At 37.9% G+C, this 23,206-nt stretch overlaps 1 protein-coding gene across 3 annotated transcripts in view; it reads left to right on the top strand.

Annotated features, from left to right (window-relative positions):
- Window positions 1-1,674: 1,674 nt before the first annotated feature.
- The window catches only part of pak4 (p21 protein (Cdc42/Rac)-activated kinase 4), a 29,707-nt gene continuing 8,175 nt past the window's right edge, over window positions 1,675-23,206 (top strand). The window contains exons 1-4 of one of the 3 annotated variants that reach the window (XM_037775090.1): window positions 1,675-1,861; window positions 21,876-22,112; window positions 22,390-22,592; window positions 22,746-22,953. In XM_037775090.1, coding sequence (XP_037631018.1) covers window positions 21,912-22,112; window positions 22,390-22,592; window positions 22,746-22,953 — 612 coding nt within the window. In that variant the 5' untranslated portion in view covers window positions 1,675-1,861; window positions 21,876-21,911. Of the gene's footprint in view, window positions 1,874-10,076; window positions 10,359-21,875; window positions 22,113-22,389; window positions 22,593-22,745; window positions 22,954-23,206 lie in introns of those variants that run through there. The other 2 variants (XM_037775088.1, XM_037775089.1) reach the window with 2 other exon arrangements.

Below are 23,206 nucleotides of genomic sequence, written 5' to 3'. Positions count from 1 at the left end.
CTCACCTCCTTCCCTTAATCCAACCACCTTTTCTTTGCTCCCTCCCTACCTCCTTCCTTTAACCCTTCCTTCCCTCCCTGCTTTGTACATACTTTGCTTCCCCATGTTTCATATACATATTGCCAATATATTGATGTGACATATTTTGATCATGTTTAATTCATGAGTTTTTATACATTATATTTTAGACAGCACACTTTCTAAGACACTAAATTGTTTGCTGATTGATTGATTGACTTGAACTGTGATGAACGTCCGAGTCATTTCCAGTTTTCGATTCCCTGACGTTTGTAAATGTGATTTCAATAAAAGATTGTCATCTCCTTTTTCATTAATCTCAGCAGTGATACTGTAAGAATTGTTTTTGCCAGTAATCATCATCAGTGAATGTGAATGAAGTTGTTTGGTCCCAAGGGAAAGGGAAGGCCTCTGGTTGCCACAGCAACCGCTGCCCTTATTGGATCTCACAATAAAGAAATCAGCAGATAAACAGGAAGCAATAGAGGAACAGCCGAGTATATCCCAGGATGCATCAGCTCTTGTCCAGGTTGATAACTGTGGACGAGACTTTAACAAGACATCATTAAAGGCAACAGGACTCTCTTCCTCTGTGGTGTCGTTACTGCAGACTGAGCCTGAAGGTCCACCATGACAGGCTTTCCTATCAGGGGCCACTGCTTTCACTTCCATGCTGTGCTACATTCCTGCTAATATACAAATTAGTGCTGAACGATGTTGAAAAAAAAACGACATTACAATATTTATACTGTTACCCAAGAGATTTCAAGATTCAAGATGTTTATTGTCACACCGGTTGTACAAGTACAATTGTGTGAAATACTTTTTTTCTGGAAAGCTCCATTAAGAAAACAGCAAGTTACGTATAGCAAAAAATAATAAAATAAAAATAATAATGTATTTATAAATAATATACAGTATAATAATAATATTATATTATATTTAAAGTAGTACAGTTTGATACCAACAAACAGTACTACTTTAAATATAATATAACGAGCATAAATTCATAATTTTACGAGAAAAAAAGTCGTAATATTACAAGAATACAGTCATAACTTTACAAGAAAAAAAGAAAATAACACTATTTATCATATATACAGTATATATATATATACACATATATATATATAGTAAATAGAAAAGTAATTCTACCCTCACTTTTTATTTTATTTTTTATTTTACATTAGTTAACAATACAATGATACCAATAAACAGTACTACTTTTAATCGAACAGATACACACACATATATATATATATATACATATATATATATATAGGTATAAAATACATAGAATAGAATAGAAAGCTTTATTGTCATTGTATTAAATACAACGAGATTCACAGTTGCCACTTCTAGTCAGTGCTTTAAAACAAATACTTGACAAGATTAAACGAAGCAGATAAAACATATAACAGGTAAAACACACACAGTTATAAAGCAAATAAAACAGGTAAAGTAGATGTAATAAATAAATATAAACAGAAGTTTTACACTAGAATTATAAAATATAAAAATAGATGTAATATAAACAGAGGTAACTGCACTTGTAAAATAGGTAGGGTAAATGTAATAAATGTATATAAATATATATATGATAAATAGAAAACTAATTCTCTCTCTCTCTCTCTCGTCTCCCTGGCGACCCGTCGCTGACTCGGTTGCCATGGCGCTCTGCTGCAGTTTCCCGGATGTAGTATTTCCCCCAGTTCCAACATGGCGTCGGGAAAGTAAAAGACTTCAGTTCGGTTTGTTGCTCTAAAGTTATCCTTCATCTGCTCCTCTAAACACAGGGGAGGTAACCGCCACACCGCGGTGGCAGCTGAACTAACGTTTCACTGTGAGTTTCGGGGTGAGTGAGACATATTTAGGTTTAATAATGAGCTCGTAGTTTGTTGTGGCGCGTCTCTGCTCCTCCGGTTAGATGCTAACGGTGGCTAATGCTAGCTGCTACTCCAGTCTGTTAGAGGAGACCACCACAGCACCAGGCGGTCTGGTCCATCTCTCTCTCTCTCTCTCTGTGTGTCGGTGGTGTTTGAAGAAAACCTTACTGTGAGTGTGAGGAGTAGTTAGGAGTAGCCAAAGGTAACGTTACAAGGTGATGAGTCACTTGTGAAAGTTGTTAAACAGTTATAAACAGCAGCTCTGGGAACATAACAGGCTAGTTTAACGTGTTTCTCTGCTCTAAGACCCTCTAAGCTCGCTGCACGGCTTAATGGCAAATCCTGCAGAAAAGCTGGTTCTGGTAACATTAGCTTTTCTTATCTGTCTGCACAGCTATCAGCCAACTTCTCTTCATTTCCCTATTAATGACAGTGGTGGTAATGTAACTAAGTACATTAAGATAAGATAAGATATTCCAAAAATAGATGGGGAATGTGCAGTGTACAGCAGCAAAAAACAAGACGCATCAGCTTACACAGTAAAAAAGAGCTAAACAAAGTGTAACAAAATATGAACCATTTAAATAGAAGGAAGTATAAAAATAGGAGCAGTATATACAGTATTGACAATAAACAGACTATTAACAAAATTGCACAAGTGGAAAATGATATTGCACAGTGAGAATGAATGAATGAAGTACTGTATCTACTCCTTTACTTTACTTTACTTTACTATAAAGGGGACATATCATGTTAATTTTCAGGTTCATACTTGTATTTTGTGTTTCTACTAGAACATGTGTACATGCTGTAATGTTCAAAAAACACATTATTTTCCTCATACTGTCTGTCTGAATATACCTGTTTTCATGCTCTGTCTGAAACGCTCCGTTTTCAACGGAATGGCAACGGAATTGCGTTGCTAGGAAACAGCTTGGGTCCATGTTTACATCCTGTCAGTTGGTGTCATTCACATACACTGCAACATTTAAAACTGTGTAATGGTCTAATATTGTACATTTGTGACATCACAAATGGACAGAAATCCTAACAGCTTGTTTCAAACGCACAATTTCTGAATACGGGCTGTGTGTATTTCTCCATGGATTGAGTGTTTTGATACTTTCACAGTATTTATATAGAACTTAAACCTGCTTTATAATATAAAAGACATGGAAATCTCTCTTTTTACAATATGGGACCTTTAAGTACATTACATTTCATGATTACTTTTACTTAAGTAAGGTTTTGAATGCAGGACTTTTACTTGTAGTGGAGTATTTTCAGTGTGGTATTAGCCTTTTTACGAAAGTAAAGGATCTGAATACTTCCTCCACCACTGATTAATGATAGTATAATACACATGTACAGCTACGTTTAACCGGTTCCTGTTAGTCACTACTAGGGCTGGTATGATTCATCTATCTCCCAATTCGATACTATCACGATACTTTGGTGACGATTTGATACGTAATGCGATTTTTAAGTATTGCGATTCGATATTACGATCTATTGTGATTTTTGTAAACTTTTTTAACACTAGACCATGGGAAAAAGTTGAATCATACACTTCTAGAGACGTTTACTTTGGAAAATATTTAAAATTAATACTGTAAAAATATTTTTCAGCATGTATGTAGTCATAGATGTCCTGCAGTCAAATATATAAGTCATTGTCAGGAATTATTTATTAAATTTTTTCCAGCAACCCAAAAATCAAAGACTAAAGACATTTCGCTCCCAAATTAGTGGTATTTTCTTTTTTATTTATAAGGGACATGTAATGTTTTATACATCTGGTGAATATAATCCAATCAATCTTATTTCCATATATGTATTGTGTATATACAGTTCCCTTTGTTGACACCTTATTTTGAAAACCGGACGTAGTCCCACGTGTCTACTTCCTCTAACTTCTCCAAGGTGGTCTCTAGCTCTCCCGTCAGCTCCATCGGGGCCGTTTGAATGCATTTAACATAAATGTCAGTATATGGGTGCTCTACTGTTGTAACGTCGGCCCATTCGACCACGGAGATGAGAGTGACGGCTGGCTTGACCGCACGTTACCGCAATATGGTAACGTTTCCTGTCCATGACAGAGTTAGCATGCAGCTTTAGCCATGATGTCTAGCTCTGCTTTTCCTGCAATGTGTGAAACCCAAAGTGTTTCCATACTTTACTGGATGTGTAGTGTTTACCACTTTGGATTTAACATGTGAGGGTGCAGGTCGTATCCACGCTGACCCTCCGCCGTTTTCTACTTTATCGTTTCGGCTCGCTGTGATTTGTTTTGGTTGACAGATACGGAACGGATATGACGTCACGTTACTCAGACTACAACAATATAAGCGGTAACTTCTTTCTACCTCTGCAGGGACTCAATTGAAGCAAATATATCGATTCTGCTATTAAAAGTAGTATAGGTGAAGCTATTTTTTTCCACCCCTAATCACTACCGTGTTACACTTTAGTTTTCACCTGTGAAACAGGTGTGTGTGTGTGTGTGTGTGTTTCAGCCGTATGCTGTCTGGCCAGGCTGAAAGAGGATATTGTCTGTCTGAGATTAAGTTGCTCCCTCCCCTCCTTGACTCCACTTTTTATTGCACTAGTCATTTCTCCCGTCCTTTGGTCTTTAATGTTGTTCCCTCCTCTTCCCTTTCTCTCAGCTGGCATTTATGTATGTGTGTTATTCATATGTCTGCAGTGCGTTTGTGTGCGTGAGTGAGTGGAAAAGAGAGTTTGCGTGCAGTTAGTTGTCAGCAAGGTTGTGCGATTAGTGCTGGGCACACCACACATTCCTGGGATGCCAGAGCTGTATGGAGGGGTCACTCTTCTATCTCACATATACACACCCCAGCAGTGAAATCAACCCCCATCTCTATATCACGCTTTGCGAGTTATTCAGTAGGGGTGTAACAATACGTTTTTACAACGATACCATACGTATCACTTTCCATGGTTCCGATACAATTCAAGGACATATTTGGCTCAACTAGAGCGATACGATTCAATGACTTTTTCTGACTTTTTCAGTCCCGATATCGATACCGATACCTGGACTTAATCAATAAGCTGTATGTTTCACAGTGTGGAAGTGACTGGGATCAATCTTTTATGTGTAAGGCAACAACAGGCCTGACTTAAACATTGCTTTCTTAACTTTGTAAAACAAAATGTGACCAATAAATACATAGATATAAATATATATATAATTTTTATTTATTGTAAAATAATAAATTGTACACCAGCAACTTGGTAAAAAATCTTCAAAATTAACAGGAATTACAATTCAAGTGTAAACCTTTTTAATGCAGCAACAAATTAGTCACAACTAAAACAGAAATTCAAATTACAGAATATAATGTATATAGTATACAAACATAGAATTGAATTGAATAGATCGGCCCCATTGTCACCGATATCCGATCGAGCTATCTGAATCAGTATCGGCCAGATATCCGATCCAGTATTGGTGCGTCCCTAGCAAAATGTCAATGATAAGATTCCTGTATTTGATTTAGAGCATACAGAGACATTATTATTCATCTTCTGTTCTGACAGAGATCGTGTGGTTTAGATAATCGATTAACTGTTTAATTTGTTGTTCTCTGGTGTAAGCTTCTCAAAAGTGATGATTTGCTTCTTTTCTCTTGATTATATTACTGTAAACTGAAGATCTTTTGGTTTTGGACTGTTGGTCGGACAGAACAAGCACTATAAAGAAACAAAATTGTGATGGCACTATTTTCTGACATTTTATAGATTAATTGATGAATCAAGAAAATGATCGTCTATTAATCTATAATGAGTCATAATTTTAATACTATAATAGTACTCTGTTTGTTCGGGTAAACTCTGTGCTGTTCCTCTCTGTGTGTCTTTTACTTTGCACAGATTGAGGAGTTTTGTTCTTGTGTTTGCATGTACCCTTGTTTTAATCTCGCCTGAAAAATCAAGCTTGTGCCTGCATGTTCCCAATGATACGGAGGTTTCACACACACACACACACACACACACACACACACACACACACACACACACACACACACACACACACACACACAATACAGAGAGAGTTCTGGATGTTGGCTGCGTTTCACCTCAGTTGTACTGGTGGTGTTGCAATGCTAGTGAAAGGCAGTATGTTGTAGTGGGAGGGAAAAAAAGCTGCTTAATGTTTTTTGCACTCTCATAACTCTGGAATAGTCTGGATGACACAAGCAGGACTCTTGTTGCAGTGCTCTGTCGCTGCTATTGATCAGGATCCACGATCAAGTGCTGTTAACCCTCTGAGACCCACAATAGACCTGTTTGTCTTTTTTAGGGGGGTACAGGGGGTCTTTAGGGGAGGAGATAGCAGGTCAACAGTAGACGTCACGTAGAAGTGGTGTACATCATCTGAAAGCTGGGAACCTGAAGATTCATTTGAGATGCTGCTCAGTACTGTGTGTCAAGTCGTTCTAGTCATAAATCAGAAATAAACACAAATTAATGAATTATTTAATTTAATTGTAAAAGTGTATGAGGGTTTAGAACATTATGATCAAAGCATATGATGTCTATTCCCATGCTGTATTATGTCTCAAGAGTTACATTTTTGGGTTGATACCGTTTGTTACACAGATTTGGTGCTAAATTTAAGAACTGCCTTGTAGACAGTAAATCTCAGAGCAGCTGATGGAGTGAAGACTGGCCTCAGAAATGACAGGGGAGATTGATGGGATGTTTGACCTCTTCACAGCGACATCACCTCATTGTCTGTTTTTGACAACATGCCATCAGCAAGTAATGATGGTGCTGCACTGACTCATGTGTTTTACAGTATGTTTGATGTTTAACTGACATCATCATTCTGCAATAAGTTATGATGAGAGTAGTTGAGTAGCTGTGGTGGAATGTAATTTACATATTCAAGTACTGTAATTAAGTAAAAAATCAAGGTTTTTGTACTTTACTTGAGTTTTTCCATTTTATGCTACTTCATGCGTCTACTCCACTACATCTCAGAGGTAAATATTGTACTTTTTACTGCACTACATTTATCTGACAACCTTAGTTACTTTTAGGATTAGGATGCCCGATGGCCCATGGCCACAAAATGTCCCCTGTAGGTGTCCCCCTGTATGTGGCCAACAAGTTTTATCAGGTCTCTCTTGAAAATGAGAGTGTGTGTCTCAATGGCCTTGTTGAGATCTGGCATTAACATATGTTTGAGTGATCGGACCACAAGTGAACAGTAGGCTTGCTGCAGTGATCGGTGTTACCGGTGTTACACGGTGTCCGGGCATACGCAGAGCTTCAGAGAGCCGGGGAGGAGAGAGAAAGAGCGGGCGGGCGGCTGTCAGCTCCGTGGACATTTATTTATTGTTTTACTTTTTATTTTTTACCAGTGTTTACTGGTATTGAATTGTTATCGAGAATTGTGGAATTTCACTGGTATTGGTATCGACTACTAAATTCCTGGTATGGTGACATCTCTAGTGTAGGCCTATGGGAACTGACAAAACGCTTAATTTGTATAATTGCTATGCCAAAAGGTGCAGTTTTGGGAACGCCTAAATTATGTGCTGGTGCACTCAAATTAAAAAGTTAGGCGCACCAGTGCCACCAATGAAAATGGTTAGTCTGGAGCCCTGATTCGTCTCTCTCTAACTTTAGTACTTTAAGTACATTTTGCTGATGCATAGTTTTATTTGAGTAAGGCTTTGAATGCAGGACTCTTACTAGTAGTAGTGGAGTATTTTTACAGTGTGGTATTGCTAACTTTAACTTCCTGGATCTGAATACTTCTTCCACCGCTGCAGTACAGGTAACAATATACACCTGTGAAAGGCAGATGTATTATGTGTGACAGGAAGGAAGGAAGAGCGGAGAGAAAGGTAATCCTTGAAGTTGCAGGTAGCTCATGAACTCCTTCCAGTAAACTTGACTTCTCTGAACTAGATACTCCAGTCAGTAAGTGGAGGGCAAGCAAAGGTCTGTTTGTTTATGTGTGCTGAAATATGTGTGAGCTAGCTTGTGTGATCTACGTAGCGCTCTCTCTCACTCTCTCTCTCTTTATCATTGACCTTTCCACATTCCACAACCTGCTTCTGGAAGTCAGCCCTCATTGGCTGCAACACTGCATGCTTTGTTTGAACTCGGCCTCGCGATTGGCAGGTTTGTGTGTTGTCTGGCTCCGATACGTTGAGCGGACCTGTTCTTGCTGTATTTTTACTCTCAGAGGAATGTCAACAGGCCTTTTCCCTATTGAAGCTGACACCTTGTAGTCTGTCAGATAGTGTAGATAGTGAAACAAATGGAGGTGGTTCACACTACTCACTTAGGCTGGCTTTGACAAAGAATTCCTATTATAAACTGTGTTTTAATGTATGTTTTGATGTTAAATTACTATGAAAGAGGAAAAAGAATCTAGGGGGGTTATCATAAGATTTAAAGCAGCAGGTTTATTCGCTCATTTATAGACTGAAATAACTTCTGTGATGTTACATATTAGTCAGTATGCCAACAAGCAGAGGTGGAAGAAGTATTCATGTTTTACTTAAGTAAAAGTAGTAATACCACAGAAATACTCTGTTACAAGTAAAAGTCATGCATTCAATGATTTACCTAAAGTAGTAGTACCTGGCTAATACCATGGCTTATAGATCAAACAACTAATCGATTGGTCCATAAAGTAATTGACAATGAAAATAATCGTTAGTTGCAGCGCTAGTGTGTTAAAACTATGCCACTATTTTAGCTGTTTGGATTGGCATCATGGGTAACAGAACGGGACACAGTGTCAATATTTTTTTCTCTCTTTGCAAGCAGCGTTAAAGTATGAGATTAAAACACTTCCGTGTCCAAAGTGTTGTTGTCTTTAAGACAAGTGTTTTGGCATGTAGCCTTGCCTTCCTATCTGTGTGTAATGTGTGTAATGTCTTTGGTGATGGATCTGTTTATATTAGCAGGCAGACATGGTATTTCACAGCAGCCTGCCTTCATCAGACTGCTATAAATAGCAATAATTAGTGTCATAGCCTATTGTGCCACAAAGTGAGTCATATTGTCATGTGATGTCATGTAAAAGCTAATCCGTAAAAATAATACATGAGGGCGGCAACTAACGATTATTGTCATTGTCGATTAATCTGTTGATTATTTTCTTGATTAATCGATTACTTGTTTGGTATATGAAATGAAAAATGTCGATTAGTGATTCTCCAAAGACCAAAATGATGAGTGACAACGTTCGGCTCATTTTCTGTGTTGCATGAAAGCGTGGCGGAATTAGCAAGCTAAGTTAGCTCAGTAGCCAGCCAAATTGAGGCCATATAAATCTTTGGATGCCTATAGTTAACTATCCTCCAGTAAAGTTAGTCAAAAAGAGAGTCGTACAATATCGGCGTTGCGTTTCGGAGATGGAGAGAAAGGGTTACAAATAGTTAAGCCTTCTGCTAACTGCAGCTTTTTTGACAATGGCCGCTCAATGGTGCAGTGGTAGAGCTTTATTTTTTATTATAGTAAAGAAATAAAATAAAATAAATAAGAATAAACATATAAACATACATACATCTATATAAAGAAAACGTAACATAAATTCTCATCGGCTCTCTCTTTTTGTATTTTAATTTATTTTATTTTTTTTTTATTTTAGAAAATATAAGTACATCAACAGTATATGCATACAAAAAGGGGTACATTAATAAAGTAAATAAATAACAATAACTACGTATTTAACAGGACAAAAGGTTTCTGATAGAAAACTAACGTCCTAATCTGTCTCTCTTTCCTTTTTATTTAAATTGTTTATTATAGTAAAAAAAAAAAAAAATAAGAATAAAAAATATATATAAAGAAAAAGTTATATAAATTCTCTTATTTATTTGTTTTTTTACTTTAGAAAATAAGAGTACATCAACAGTATATGCATACAAAAAGGGGTACATTGATAAAGTAATAAAAATAACATAAATAAGAATAAAACATATTTACATCTATTTAAAGAAAAAGTAATATAAATTCAGAATAAATTCTCATCAGCTCTCTTTTTTATTTAATTTTTTTTAATTTTAATTTTTTTTTCTTTAGAAAATAAAAGTACATCAATAGAAGAACACAAGAAAAAGTAAAATAAATCCTCATCGTCTCTCTCTCCTCCCTCCCTCCTTCCGGTGACGTCATGATACTGGGCCGCGTTTTGCTGAAGGAATGCGACACACTTTGTATTTACAGCCCAAAGAAGCGACGGCACTTTCTCCGTAGTTGTGAATATACACAGCCTATATGTTACCGTCCGTTAACCGTCACCGGGTCCGGTGTTTCACAAAGACGTAACGACGAGTTTAAGTGAGTTTAAGTTCTTCGCGGAAGCAACTTTGTTGCAGTTTTCTTTCCTCTTCTCTTCGTCCTCCTGCTGCGTTTCCGACATGAGATCAGGTGGATAGTGTGTGTTGCTGTACCTGACTAAAAGTGAGTATAAGTAGTTTTATTTACTCACACTTTGTGTTATAGTTTAACTCCTGTAGTTTGAGCACAACTTGTGCTGCTGCTGAAAGTTAATCTGGGCCACACAACAAAACTCTGTTGTTAAAATCTCCCAGCATGGATTAACTGAGAGGCAGAGGAAGAAAAAAAAGCATAATAACTTTATTGTTTGCCTTGTGTGAAGGGAGGGAGTGAGGGATGATGTGTTGGACTCTTAGCTCTGCTCCTGACTGAACATTACTAACCTGTCACTGACTGCCAGAGAAACAAGCAACCAGGTTTATAGAAACAAGCCCAAAAGAAGCAACTCTCCCCCCAAAAAAGCCCAAAAGAAGCGACCTTACCTACCACAATATAAGAAAGAGAGAGGCACTTCATATATATGTATGAATTTATTTTGGACTGCATGCATTTCAGTTCATTTTTGCATTGCATTGAATTTTTATTTTTTATTATAGTAAAAAAATAAATGAAAATAAATGAGAATAAAAAATATATACATCTATATCAAGAAAGAGAACTATAAATTCTGAATAAGTTCTCATCGACTTTTATTCTTTTTTTATTTTAGAAAATATAAGTACATTAATAGTATGCATACAAAAAAGGGTACATCAATAAAGTAAATAAATAAATAAAAATAACTACTTATTTGACAGAACGTCCTTATCGCTCTCTCTGTCTTTTTCTTTTTATTATAGTAATAAAATAAATAAGAATAAAAAAATATATACATCTATATAAAGGAAAAGTAATATAAATTTTCATCAGCTCTCTTTTTTATTTATTTATTTATTTTACTTTAGAAAATAAAAGTACATCAACAGCATATACATACTAAAAGGGGTACATTAATAAAGTAATAAAAATAAAATAAATGAGAATAAAAAATATATACATCTATATAAAGAAACAGTTATATAAATTCAGAATAAATTCCCATTGTCTCTCTCGCATCCCTCCTGACTTCCAGTGACATCATAATACTGGGCCGTGTTTTGCTGAAAACTAAACTTAAAGTAGTAAAACATTTTATTTCATTTTTGTATTTCATTTTTAGCTTGTAACTTTACATTTTTCTTACTTAAACAAGTTGAACATTTAATTTAATTTTTGCATTACGTTTTATTTTTTTCCAAAGACCGTGAATCCAGTGTCGGTAAGCCTCATTAAAGAGAATGATGCTGTGTTTCTTTTATGTTTTTTAGTGCTAACATGTTGAGCCAGATCGGCATGATGTGCTCGTATATCACACTTACAATTACGGCATATTGCCTGCGAATAGTTGGAGAGAAACCGGAGCAAACCCAAATAAGCAACTACACTTTAGAAACAAGCTATAAAAAAAAAACGCAACCCGCGACTACCAATATTTGTAAGCGACTTTTCAGGAAAAGAAGCCCAAAGTCGCTTATAATAAACAGACTTGGCAACTCAGTGCTGACTGCTCATATCTGTGACTATCCAAGCAGCTGTTGCACTCCAGGTCATCTGTCTCTCTTTGCACAAGTGTTGGTGACACATGGAGAAGAGTTTGGTCGTGATTCACACTTTGTCTCCGTGGTAACTCGCTAGGAAGTTGCTCCTTTGTGCAAGAAGTTGCTCCTTTGTGCAGGAAGTTTGTTTCATGCATTTCATGTTGACACACTACAGGTGAATAGGATAAAAAATATATATAGAATAGAGATCACTATGAAACGTCCCCAGTTGATTACTTACATTATTATAAGATATTAATATTAGATATTTATTTTTTCTATTACAAGTTTTCTGAAAATGGACGTTTATGTATACATAATATGCAAATTAGGCATTATCTTATTAAATATGTGTTTATTTTAGGGCTTCAATCAATTGAAATATTTAATCACGATTAATCGCATGTTTGTTCATAGTTAATTGCGATTGATCGCACATTTTTTTATCCGTTCAAAATGTACCTTAAAGGGAGATTTGTCAAGTATTTAATACTCTTATCAACATGGGAGTGGGCAAATGTGCTGCTTTATGTAAATGTATGTATATATTTATTATTGAAAATCAATTAACAACACAAAACAATGACAGATATTGTCCAGAAACCTTCACAGGTACTGCATTTAGCATAAAACAATATGCTCAAATCATAACAGGGCAAACTGCAGCCCAACATGTAACAACAGCTGTCAGTGTGTCAGTGTGCTGACTTGATTATGACTTGCCCCAAACTGCATGTGATTATCATAAAGTGGGCATGTCTGTAAAGGGGAAACTCGTGGGTACCCATAGAACCCATTTTCATTCACATATCTGGAGGTCAGAGGTCAAGGGACCCCTTTGAAAATGGCCATGACAGTTTTTCCTCCCCAAAATTTAGCGTAACTTTGGAGCGTTATTTATTTATTTCTGACAAGCTAGTATGACATCATTGTTACCAGTGGATTCTTTAGTTTTTTTAGTTTCATATGATACCAGTATCTTCACTCTAGCTTTAAAACTGAGCCCGCTACAGCCTAAAAATTGCATGTAATCAAGGAAATCTGTTGTTAACCTGTTACTTTTGAGATCTCATAATATTAACATCGGCTTGTCGATGCAGTTTCATGTCATGTGAACTTGAAGTGTAACCACCAGTTCTAATTCACTGTAATAGTAGACAGATGTTAGCAGGCCCACTCAGTCTTAAACTGAAGCTGAGAGTGACACAGATACACTGTTTTAGTATTCAGATCTTTTACTCAAGTACAACAATGTCAAAAATACTCCATTACAAGTTTAAGTGGGTTGATTATTATTATTTTAGGTTTTTATGTCATTCTGTAGCTTCCCAGTGGTGTTTCTTATGTATTCAAACCTGAGCATTCAAATTTTGGTCAAAGTACCTATTTTACATATTTTTTTTGTGAACAGAGTCTGGTCTGGTAGCTTTAAAGACAGCAATATAACGGCTGTAGTTCCCCGTCGAAAAGGGCTGTCTGACGGCGAGGTGAAGCGGTGAAAATATTTGAAATATAGCGTACACTTAAACCGTTATTTTTTTAGGCGGCTAAAAAAAATTATTTTTTCTGCTGCTCCCGTCCACAACTGCTTTACCTCGCCGTCAGACAGCCCTTTCCGATGGGGAACTGAAAACAGTCATTTTCCCTTGCAGAACACAGGAGTATACATACAACCCCTCTTAAAAAAATCAAAACTAACCCTTTCAGTTATTTCTGAACTTAGCACGGCTAATGTTGACTCAGCTAGTGCTAGCGTTCATATTATTAATAAACGTATTGATTAGCTTACTTTGGTAACCTACGTCACTTTTTCCATTTGACAAAGACAGAACAGAATGCAGATGGACCCGCTCTTTAAAATACAGTACTTGTGTACTTTCCACCACTGTTGTGAGCTGGCCGATGGTTGTTATGTCAGTAGCTCCAAGGTCACACAGTGTACAGTATGTTTGCACAGCACTTTATAAATCTGGGAAACGCTGGGAGAGAGGTGCTGTCCTAAGTGTGTTTGCAGTAGTGAGAGAACAGGCTATTAATTATCCCCCCTGATTCAGCACCAGCAAGCTAATGTAAGAACACCACAACAACAACAATGGTAACCTGAATACTGCTGTCTGCTTTTTGGCATCTCATTTTCTAAATCACTGTCTCAGTGAAGAGCTCATACCTCTGTGTATTAATTTCTCAGTTTTGGTGAACGCCACCTCAAGAGACCATTTAGGTAAAGCGTGCTCTATATTAAATCCAATAGGACTGGGACAATATGCTTATCTCCCGATTCAATACAATCACGATACTTGGGTGCCGATTCAATATGTATTGTGATGTATTAAGTATTGCGATTTGATATTACGATTTATTGGGATTTTTTTATTTCTTTTAACTCTAGACCATGGGAAAAAGTTGAATCATACACTTCTAGGGACTTTTACTTTGGAAAATATCTAAATTAATACAGTAAAGATGTTTAATTTTCAGCAAGTATGTAGTCAGAGATGTCCTGAAGTCAAATATATCAGTCATTGTCAAGCATTATTTATTAGATTTTTTCCAGCAACCCAAAAATCAAAGAATAAATACCTTTCCCTCACAAATTAGTGGTATTTACTTTTTTATTTATAAGGGACATGTAATGTTTTATACATCTGGTGAATATAATCCAATCAATCTTATTTCCATATATGTATTTGTATATTCAGTTCCCTTTGTTGACACCTTATTTTGAAAACCGGACGTAGTCCCACGTGTCTACTTCCTCTTACTTCTCCAAGGTGGTCTCTAGCTCTCCCGTCAGCTCCGTTCTCTTTATACATCCATGGTCAGCTCCATCGGGGCCGTTTGAATGCATTTAACATAAATGTCAGTATATGGGTGCTCTACAGTTGAAGCGTCGGCCCATTTGACCACGGAGATGAGAGCGACAGCCGGCCTGACCGCACGTTACCGCAATACGATAACGTTTCCTGTCCGTGACAGAGTTAGCATGCAGCTTTAGCCATGATGTCTAGCTCTGCTTTTCCTTTAATGTGTGAAACCCAAAGTGTTTCCATCCTTTACTGGATCAGCACTAACTTCCTTCTACCTCCGCATAGACTCAAATGAAGCAAATATATCGATTCTGGCATTAAAAAAATCTATTTCAAAATCGTAATAAAATAATTTGTGATACATACTATAGGTGAATTGGTTTTTTTTCCACCCCCAAAATCTAGCGTGAGGAATTACTGCCTGGTAATGTTAAATGTTTTTTTTTTTTTGCCTTGGCTGGTAACTATGTGTACTGTTGTTCTGACAGGTTACCAGCCATCATTTAGAGGCTATTTATTGCCTCAATTCTAGAAATGTCATCAGCTGTACTCATTGTGGCCTGCATGTGAATAAGAGAGTTTCTATGCATTAATTAAACTTATTTCATTAGACACCCAGTCAGCAACGGTTATTATTAGGTCTCCAACTTGTGGTAACTGAATAAAAGTATTCAGAAAACACGTCTGTATTCAGTCCATGAACTTGTCTTTTGTAAATATTTGTTTTTATATAGAGGAGATGATTTTGTGAACAAGAGCAGAACTGGATGGTCTTCTTCACCACATTTAGTTTTCTATAATCAGCTGAAGGCTAACAAGTAATTACATGGGTTAATTTGCCTTGTTACAAGTTGGTAATGAGGTAAAAAGCTCTCTGAAATGAATCATCTGGTGCCATAAAGATTTATTTTGTCTCTTTGAAGTGTGTTTACATTGGCTGAGTGTTGTTGGTGTATTCTAGTTATGCGAGGTATGTCTCATTGGAGCCACAGACAGAAAACCATTAGACCGGAGGGAGGAAATGTGTGGTGCATGCTCTTTGTCGTGGCCGATGCTGATGAGGTGTTTGCAAAGTAGTGGTGGCTGTCACTTATAACTTAAAAAAAAGGCAGATCAGCGATAGACGACTTGATGTGAGGTCACCACTGTGTCGATAATACATTTTGTAAATCACCAAGATGACAGAAAATGTTTGTGCTATTATTTCCCCCCCTAATATGCTTTTTCAAACCGTTGTTTTTGTCATGAGTACTTTCACACAGAACACAAATATTAAGTGGCGAAAAAGCGACTTTTTTTTTCAGAACAAGGACGATTTTCTGAGCTTTTGCCCTAAGGCATCATCGATCACATTGTGCGGAACGCATTGAGTTGTGTCTATATTCATGAAACCACAACACAGAGGCTCCGTTGTCCGAACCAGAATGTCAACTTTATTATCAACCGAGAGAAAGGCAGCGCATACCAGATCCACTCCTTCCGTTCTTACCTTTAACAAAATAAAGCCCTAGACGTATAATATTCGCAGGCGAGTATTTCACAGTTTCGTGTCGTTTATTCGTCACTCCCCCGTTCGTAAAAGCTTTTAGAATTGTTTCCAGGAATCAATAAGCAGAATCAAAAAGCATGTTTCTTAACAAATTCGCTGCCCTTATAAATTTGGTTCGAACTGTCTCAGCCCCGACTGTATCATTACAGCCAAATAGTGTTGTTGTTGTGACTGACGGTGTCTTTTTCTGAGCGTGGACGGGACCACCCATGTGCAGTACTTGAATGAGGCCAGAGGACAGCAGCTTCATCCAGAGCTTATCAGCCGGGCTCTGACCCGCTGACCAGACAGGCTTTCTCACTGCTCAGCCAGGCATACAGGGAGAGGGTGGGAGGCTGTTATAGGGGGGAGGAGAGCAGAAAGAGAGTTAGAGGGGAGTGGTGGGGCTGATGAGACACTGATGGATTTGGAGTAGGAGGGAGGGGGAAACACAGGGAAGCTATAACTACAGTGATTGTTGTGTTCAGGGAGGGATCTGCTTGTTTTGCTCTGTGAGAGGAGGAGTCCTTTTATAGCTTCTGGTCTACTCTGTGTGAGAGAGAGAGCATTAAAACTGTTCGAGTAGGTGGAAGGGAGCAGCTGTGTAGCTCTTCTACTGTTTTATCCTCAGGTGAAAAGATTTGTCTGTCAAAAACCATGTCCCAGTTGCAGAACATAATTTATACCTTGACTCAAGATCACTTTTATCTTTGAACTTTATGTTGTTTTACTTCATACTGTAGTAGTTGGACCAGGGTGTCTGCATGTCTCGATAGGTCTCAAAAAGTCTTAATTAATTTCACTTCATTTTTATCGCGTTAACTTTGACAGCCCTGGTTTATATATATCTGGACTGACTGAATACTGGGCCACTTGGTAATGTCTTCCACCCACTCACTGATAGCACATGGATCTGGAAAGTCAATTTGGTTAGGTTGCATTCGCGATCCCTGGTAGGTAGTTCATGCCCTTGCATAGCTTGACAAGCCATTGCAAGCCGCTGTACTTCTGTTGCCAAACTACATGCGCACACCTACCTACGTCATCTATGTTTGCACTGTAAAAGGGTCTATTAAATGAAACAAATCATCTAGTGGTCTGGTAGAGCAGACACCTGTTATTCCTGTCTGTGGTTCTCACACAGTGTATCCTGTTTTATGGTGATGGGGATATGGAGGGGGGTTTGGTCAGCTGAGCCCTGGGGGCTGCGCGGGTCAGACGGCGGAGTGATCGTACACCTGCTGCAGCTGTTAATCACTCTCCTTGGCTGTTTGCCTGCAGCTCACCTGTTCCCCTAACACCTCTCCCACTCTCTGTCTGTTGGTACAAGGCTTGTGCAATACAGGAAAAAATATTCAATATATTCTTTTTCTGTATTTTGTGTATTTGATGTATATTTGTGCGATTAATCGTGATTTAAAGATTTTAATCGATTGACAGCCCTAGTTTATTCGTAATACAAACAGTCATGGCACCAAGTGAATAAAGTTCTCTCTCAAATCAAACTCTTGGAGTTCAGAGCTCTGTAATCAGTTTACTGTTTGCCAAACAGCCTTCGTCACATTTAAACTTTATCGTGTCTTGGCTCTTGACAGCAGCAGTAAAATCTTGTTTTTCACCCACAACCGCTCAAGCTCAGAGTTCCAGATATCTCCAGATGCTGCAAATAAAAAAAAAAAGCTCAAGATCTGAAAGCCACAATTCTCCGTGATTCACAGCCAGACCGCTGTCTGTGACTATGAGACACTCGATGTCATTCTCAATCCCCATATCACCATTTTTTATACTGATTTACGGCTTGTTGAAGCTCCGTATAGTTTCAATAAGATATTAGGACTCAAGCCATTAATTAACAGCCCATAAACGTTACCATCTTGCCGATTGTTGAGCTAATCATTGGTTGCATGTACATACTGTTTGATGTTATTGTGCTCTGTATGGTTTCTCCAGCTACCGCGTTATTATCGCGTAAACGTTGACAGCCCTATATTAAACTTGTTCAATATTTACGATCGGAAGTCCTGCTGTGTGTGGGGAACCCTGAGGACAGCCGAATACGCAGTCATGTGGGAATGAACAATAGCCCATTGAAAACCAAGCTGACTGAAGCAGAAGGACAACCATCGCCGTCATGGCGGCCGTGGCTAACGCATGAGCTAATGCAAAACGTGAAGCATAAAGTAGTAGTAAGGTGGAGCTCAGAAATGGAGGACCAACTTGTTGATTTGTGACAACAACACAAGTGTTTATTTAACGTGACTTCATTCATCCATCCTTCATGAATTTTCAGTACAGAGTAAGAACTAACATCGCTAATTCTTCCTGCCCGTCGTCCGCCATGTTTGTTTTCACGTTTGATTGCGAGAGATTTTGTGATATTTCCGTTTTTTTTAGTCCTTGTTGTTTATGAATGAATCTGTTAGTGTGTGGTGTGCTGTTTTGGCCAAATCGTTGCTCTCCACACACTATAGGAACAAAACTGTTAAATTTAACGTAACATGTCGTTATGTGTGGGCTCACTCACATTTTACACATCTGTTAAGATCTGCTAAAATCTTTTAGTTTGGGCCGTCCTAAAGGCAGCAGTTACTATCTGTGTGCCAGAGTTCAGATGCATTGATTGGCTGTATTGCTGTCTCAGTCCAGCACTAATGATAGGCCTCTAGAGTGATTTATACGCCTCTTCTCTGTTGTCACCAGATTCATTATGACTGCAGAGAGGCATTTATCACCAGTGTTGTAACCTCGCTGTTATGAGACACTTTTGCTAATGGTTATAAAATCCAGAGTTGGTAGTTCGGTGGAGTAAACTGAGCATAGATCATATTGTGGTACTGTCGCATGGATGACTATGAGATGAAATCACTTTCCCACTTTGAGGATACTGGCACTAGATCAATAGTGAAAAATCTGATTTGATATATTTGAAAAATGTCTAATTATTGTGCTGAAAATCAGCTTAAACTTTTGAAGACAACTATGACGGCAGCTTCTGGAAAACAAAAACACTGGAATACATTATGATTTATATTCTCATTCTGTGTTGTCATTAAAAAGCTATGACATTAGATAGTAATTTATAAGCAAAGCTATTAATTCACACTCTGAGACCCACAATAGAGCCGTTTTTGTCTTTTTTAGGGGGATACAGGGGGTCTTTAGGGGGAGATAGCAGGTCAACAGTAGACGTCACATAGAAGTGGTGAACATCATGTGTCAAGTTGATCTAGTCATAAATCAGAAATAAACATGATTTAATTAATGAATTCATTAAAATTAATTGTAAAGGTGTATAAAGATTTAGAACATTATGATAGAAGTATATGATGGTCATTCCCATGCTCTATTATGTCTTATAAATTGTTGCAGCAATGTTTGGGTTGATATCATTTGTTACACAGATTTGGTGCTACATATTTTTATCATTTTTTACCACTCGAGATTTGATAGAAGTGATCAATAATCCCTCCAAAATACCACATTAAGACACCTTGAGGAACACCATAGAAAAAACCATGCTGTGCTAAAAAACTTTTGACATTTTGGAGATTTCTCCAAAAACTGCTCAGAAACCCCCTTATTGTCAATCTAGCTAGGAAATCCATCCATCCTCTGAATGCTCCAGGTCTCTAGTTTGTGACTGTAAAGTTTCATGAGGCTGTGATTATCGTAGAGGTCACTACAGGTCATTTTATACAGTGAGGTCATGTTTTTAAAAAAATGGTTTCACAACAATGAAATGTCTCCTATGGGGACTAACATCATCACACATGAATACAGTTGGGCTCATTGGATCCACAAGTCTCAGCTTTACAGTGATACCCAATTTATATAATTCAAGACTGTTTAGGGACCCCGGTATGCAAAAATATTCAAACACAACATTTTAGAATTGGAGAAAATAACACATTTATACTGCATTCAAAAAACCTGCATGTGATTATCATAACGTGGGCATGTAGATTGGTGTATAAAATACTGTCCTGCTGGCTTTGCACCATGTTTTCACATTCAGTGTATGTCAGCAGATAAATATCCATATTAGCAAAGTATCCTGGTTTCTCTGGGCTGTTTTTTAGTACAGTGTTGAAGCTCTGTGTCGGTGTTGTCATTGTTGGCTGTGAACCTCACTTTTCTCAGTGTGTTCCTGGGCGGGTCCTGCTAGACTTCAAACACTCCTGCTGTGAAAGGCTTTATTAACGCTGCAGCGTGACTCATGCCCTCTAACTTATGACCCGCCCAGATCGCCCTCTCACTCAGCTCACCATCCGCCTTCTGCTCCTCACATCCTTGCATCTTTTTTCACTGCCTTGCTTTTGATTTCCCCTGTTTTTAGTTCTTGGGTGCAGTATTTTGTAAAAAAACATGAAGAGAAGGCTGTGGCAGAATTTAACAGGCCCCACCACTCCTGTTGCCCCCCTCTGGTCAGCTGCCCAGCAGGTTCTGGTTCTGCTGATACCACACTGATCACTAACGAGCCTCTGTTTGAATACTGGGAGTGTCTCTTTTGATACCCACTGACAAAGAGGGAGACTATTCACACCCAAGCCAAAAATGGAGAGCCGTGCTTCACAGGATAGTTTGTAAATTCAGAAATCATCCACCATCTGCAGGTTTTTATTCCAGTTTACCACAACCACGATTTTAATGTTTTTACTGGGGCTGTCAAAGTTAACGCTATAATAACGTGTTAACGCAAATTCGTTTTAACGCCACTAATTTCTTTAACGCATTAATGCAATCGATCTTTCAGAGGTTGTAGCGGGCTCAGTTTTAAAGCTAGAGACAAGCTACTCGTATCATATGAGACTAGAAAACTAAAATAAATATACTAAATATATACATACATTTGCATGAAGCAAGCCTATTTATACCACTCCCATGTTGATAAGAATATTAAATATTTAACAAATCTCCCTTTAAGGTACATTTTGAATGGATAAAAAGAAATGTGGGATTTCCCACGATTAACTATGGACAATCATGCATTTAATCGTGAGTAAATATTTTAATTGATTGATAGCCCTATAGTATATATAACATATTAACAATGATAAACCTAACCTATATTAAAATAGAAAATATTAACTAGATAGTTACAATAAAGTAAATACATACATATATACATACATTCATACACATACATATAAAAAAAATAATTAAACAATAAATACATTAATAGATCATTTTTTTTTAATAAAATAGAATAAAAAGTAAATAATAATAATATTTAAAAAATAATAAAAAAAGAAACCCACACACTTAAGGCACATACACATGCGTATTAATATGCACATAAGGAGCAAACAGATATAAATAGCAATGGAAATAAAGCATTTTTATCATGGTGATGTGAGTTCTGCATGTACGATTTGTATTCATTTATTTTATTTAATGTGCACCAGTTTCGTTACTGCTTTATAAGCTGTCCGTCAGTCACAGTTACTCTGTCTCAATCATTGATTATATTTTATAGAAAACCATACCCAGCCTGCTTTAAATTTTAAATGCTGATCGACTTTTTTAAATACTATTTGGACCAGGTGTGTTTTCAGGTGTAATTGAGAGTTTTCTGAAGTTGCTGTCTATGCCCGTCTGCATGCATGTGTGGTATGCTTTACATGTGCCACGTGGAAGATTTACAATTGCTTTTCTTTCCTGTTAACTTTTCTCTCTTTCCTCTCCGAAGGTCTGATGCTCGGCTGGAGCTGCCACAGCCGCCATCATGTTCACCAAAAAGAAGAAGTCTCGTATCCAGATCTCCAATCCATCCAACTTTGAGCATCGCGTACACACGGACTTTGACGAGCAGGAGCAGAAGTTTGTCGGGTTGCCGCGGCAATGGCAGTCACTCATCGAAGACACGGCCAAAAGGCCCAAACCCTTCATCGACGTGACTGTCATCACTACTGTAGAGCCGCGCAAGGTGGGATGAGCAAAAACCAAAACAACAAACAAGTTGTTTTAGGAAAATACTGTGTTGAATGTCATGATGAATTATGTTTATTAGTTTGTGAATTTTGATCAAGCTGCATTTCGACTCAATTAATTGCAACAGCTGAGTGGGCGTTTCCATTTGAAAAAAATGGAAAAAGAGCAGATATGGACCAGCCCTTTTAGATATGCTTTGTATGTATGTTAGGGCCTCTCATCCGTTCACTATCCACTATAGTCCACTTTTTTTTTTTTTTTTAAATTTCCAGACAATTGTACGTGGCAGCAAGCTTGGAGTGGACGGCTCTCTGACCTGGCTGTTGGATGAGTTTGACACCATGTCTGTCACTCGTTCCAACTCCCTGCGACGAGGAAGCCCTCCAATCCAGCCTCGCAAGGACTCCAGCTCTTCAGTAGTAGGAGGGCAGGAGAACGGAGACCCTCACCACAGACACTACTCACACCAAGACAGGTAAATAGTTAACCCTCGCAGGTCTCAGAGGGTTAAACTGCAACATGTTGACATCATAACTTAATAATGGGAGAGGTGTTGTCAATACAAGCCAATGAGCCGTTACACCACCACAAGTATCGTCAATGATCTTTGCATTGCTCTGCTTCTCAGAGACCGACCCAGACCGGACCGCCAGCAGAGCGGAGCTGACCCCCGCCAGGGTCAGCGTGCGCTCCGTCCTCAGTGGGACGAGGCAGTCCAGGGTCGGCCCCAGCAGCAGCCCCGGGGCCAAGAGCCCAGCCGGGCCCACAGAGACAGACCAGGCTCTGGCCCTCCTCCTCCTCCTCACAGAGACAGAGAGCCTCGGGACCGGGACCAGGTAGGGACTGAAGATGAATGAACCCTTTTGTTAACTTTTTTAACACTAGACCATGGGAAAAAGTTGAATCATACACTTCTAAGGACTTTTACTTTGGATAATATCTAAATGAATACAGTAAAAATGTTTGATTTTCAGCATGTATGTAGTCAGAGATGTCCTGAAGTCAAATATATCAGTCATTATCAGGAGTTATTAATTACATTTTTTCCAGCAACTCAAAAATCAAAGAATAGATTTGAATAAATAAATT

This window comes from Sebastes umbrosus, chromosome 7 (assembly GCF_015220745.1).
Source record: "Sebastes umbrosus isolate fSebUmb1 chromosome 7, fSebUmb1.pri, whole genome shotgun sequence".
NCBI lineage: Eukaryota > Metazoa > Chordata > Actinopteri > Perciformes > Sebastidae > Sebastes > Sebastes umbrosus.
The sequence above is the reverse complement of the archived record's forward strand: the minus strand, read 5'-3'. Positions and strand labels throughout refer to the sequence as shown.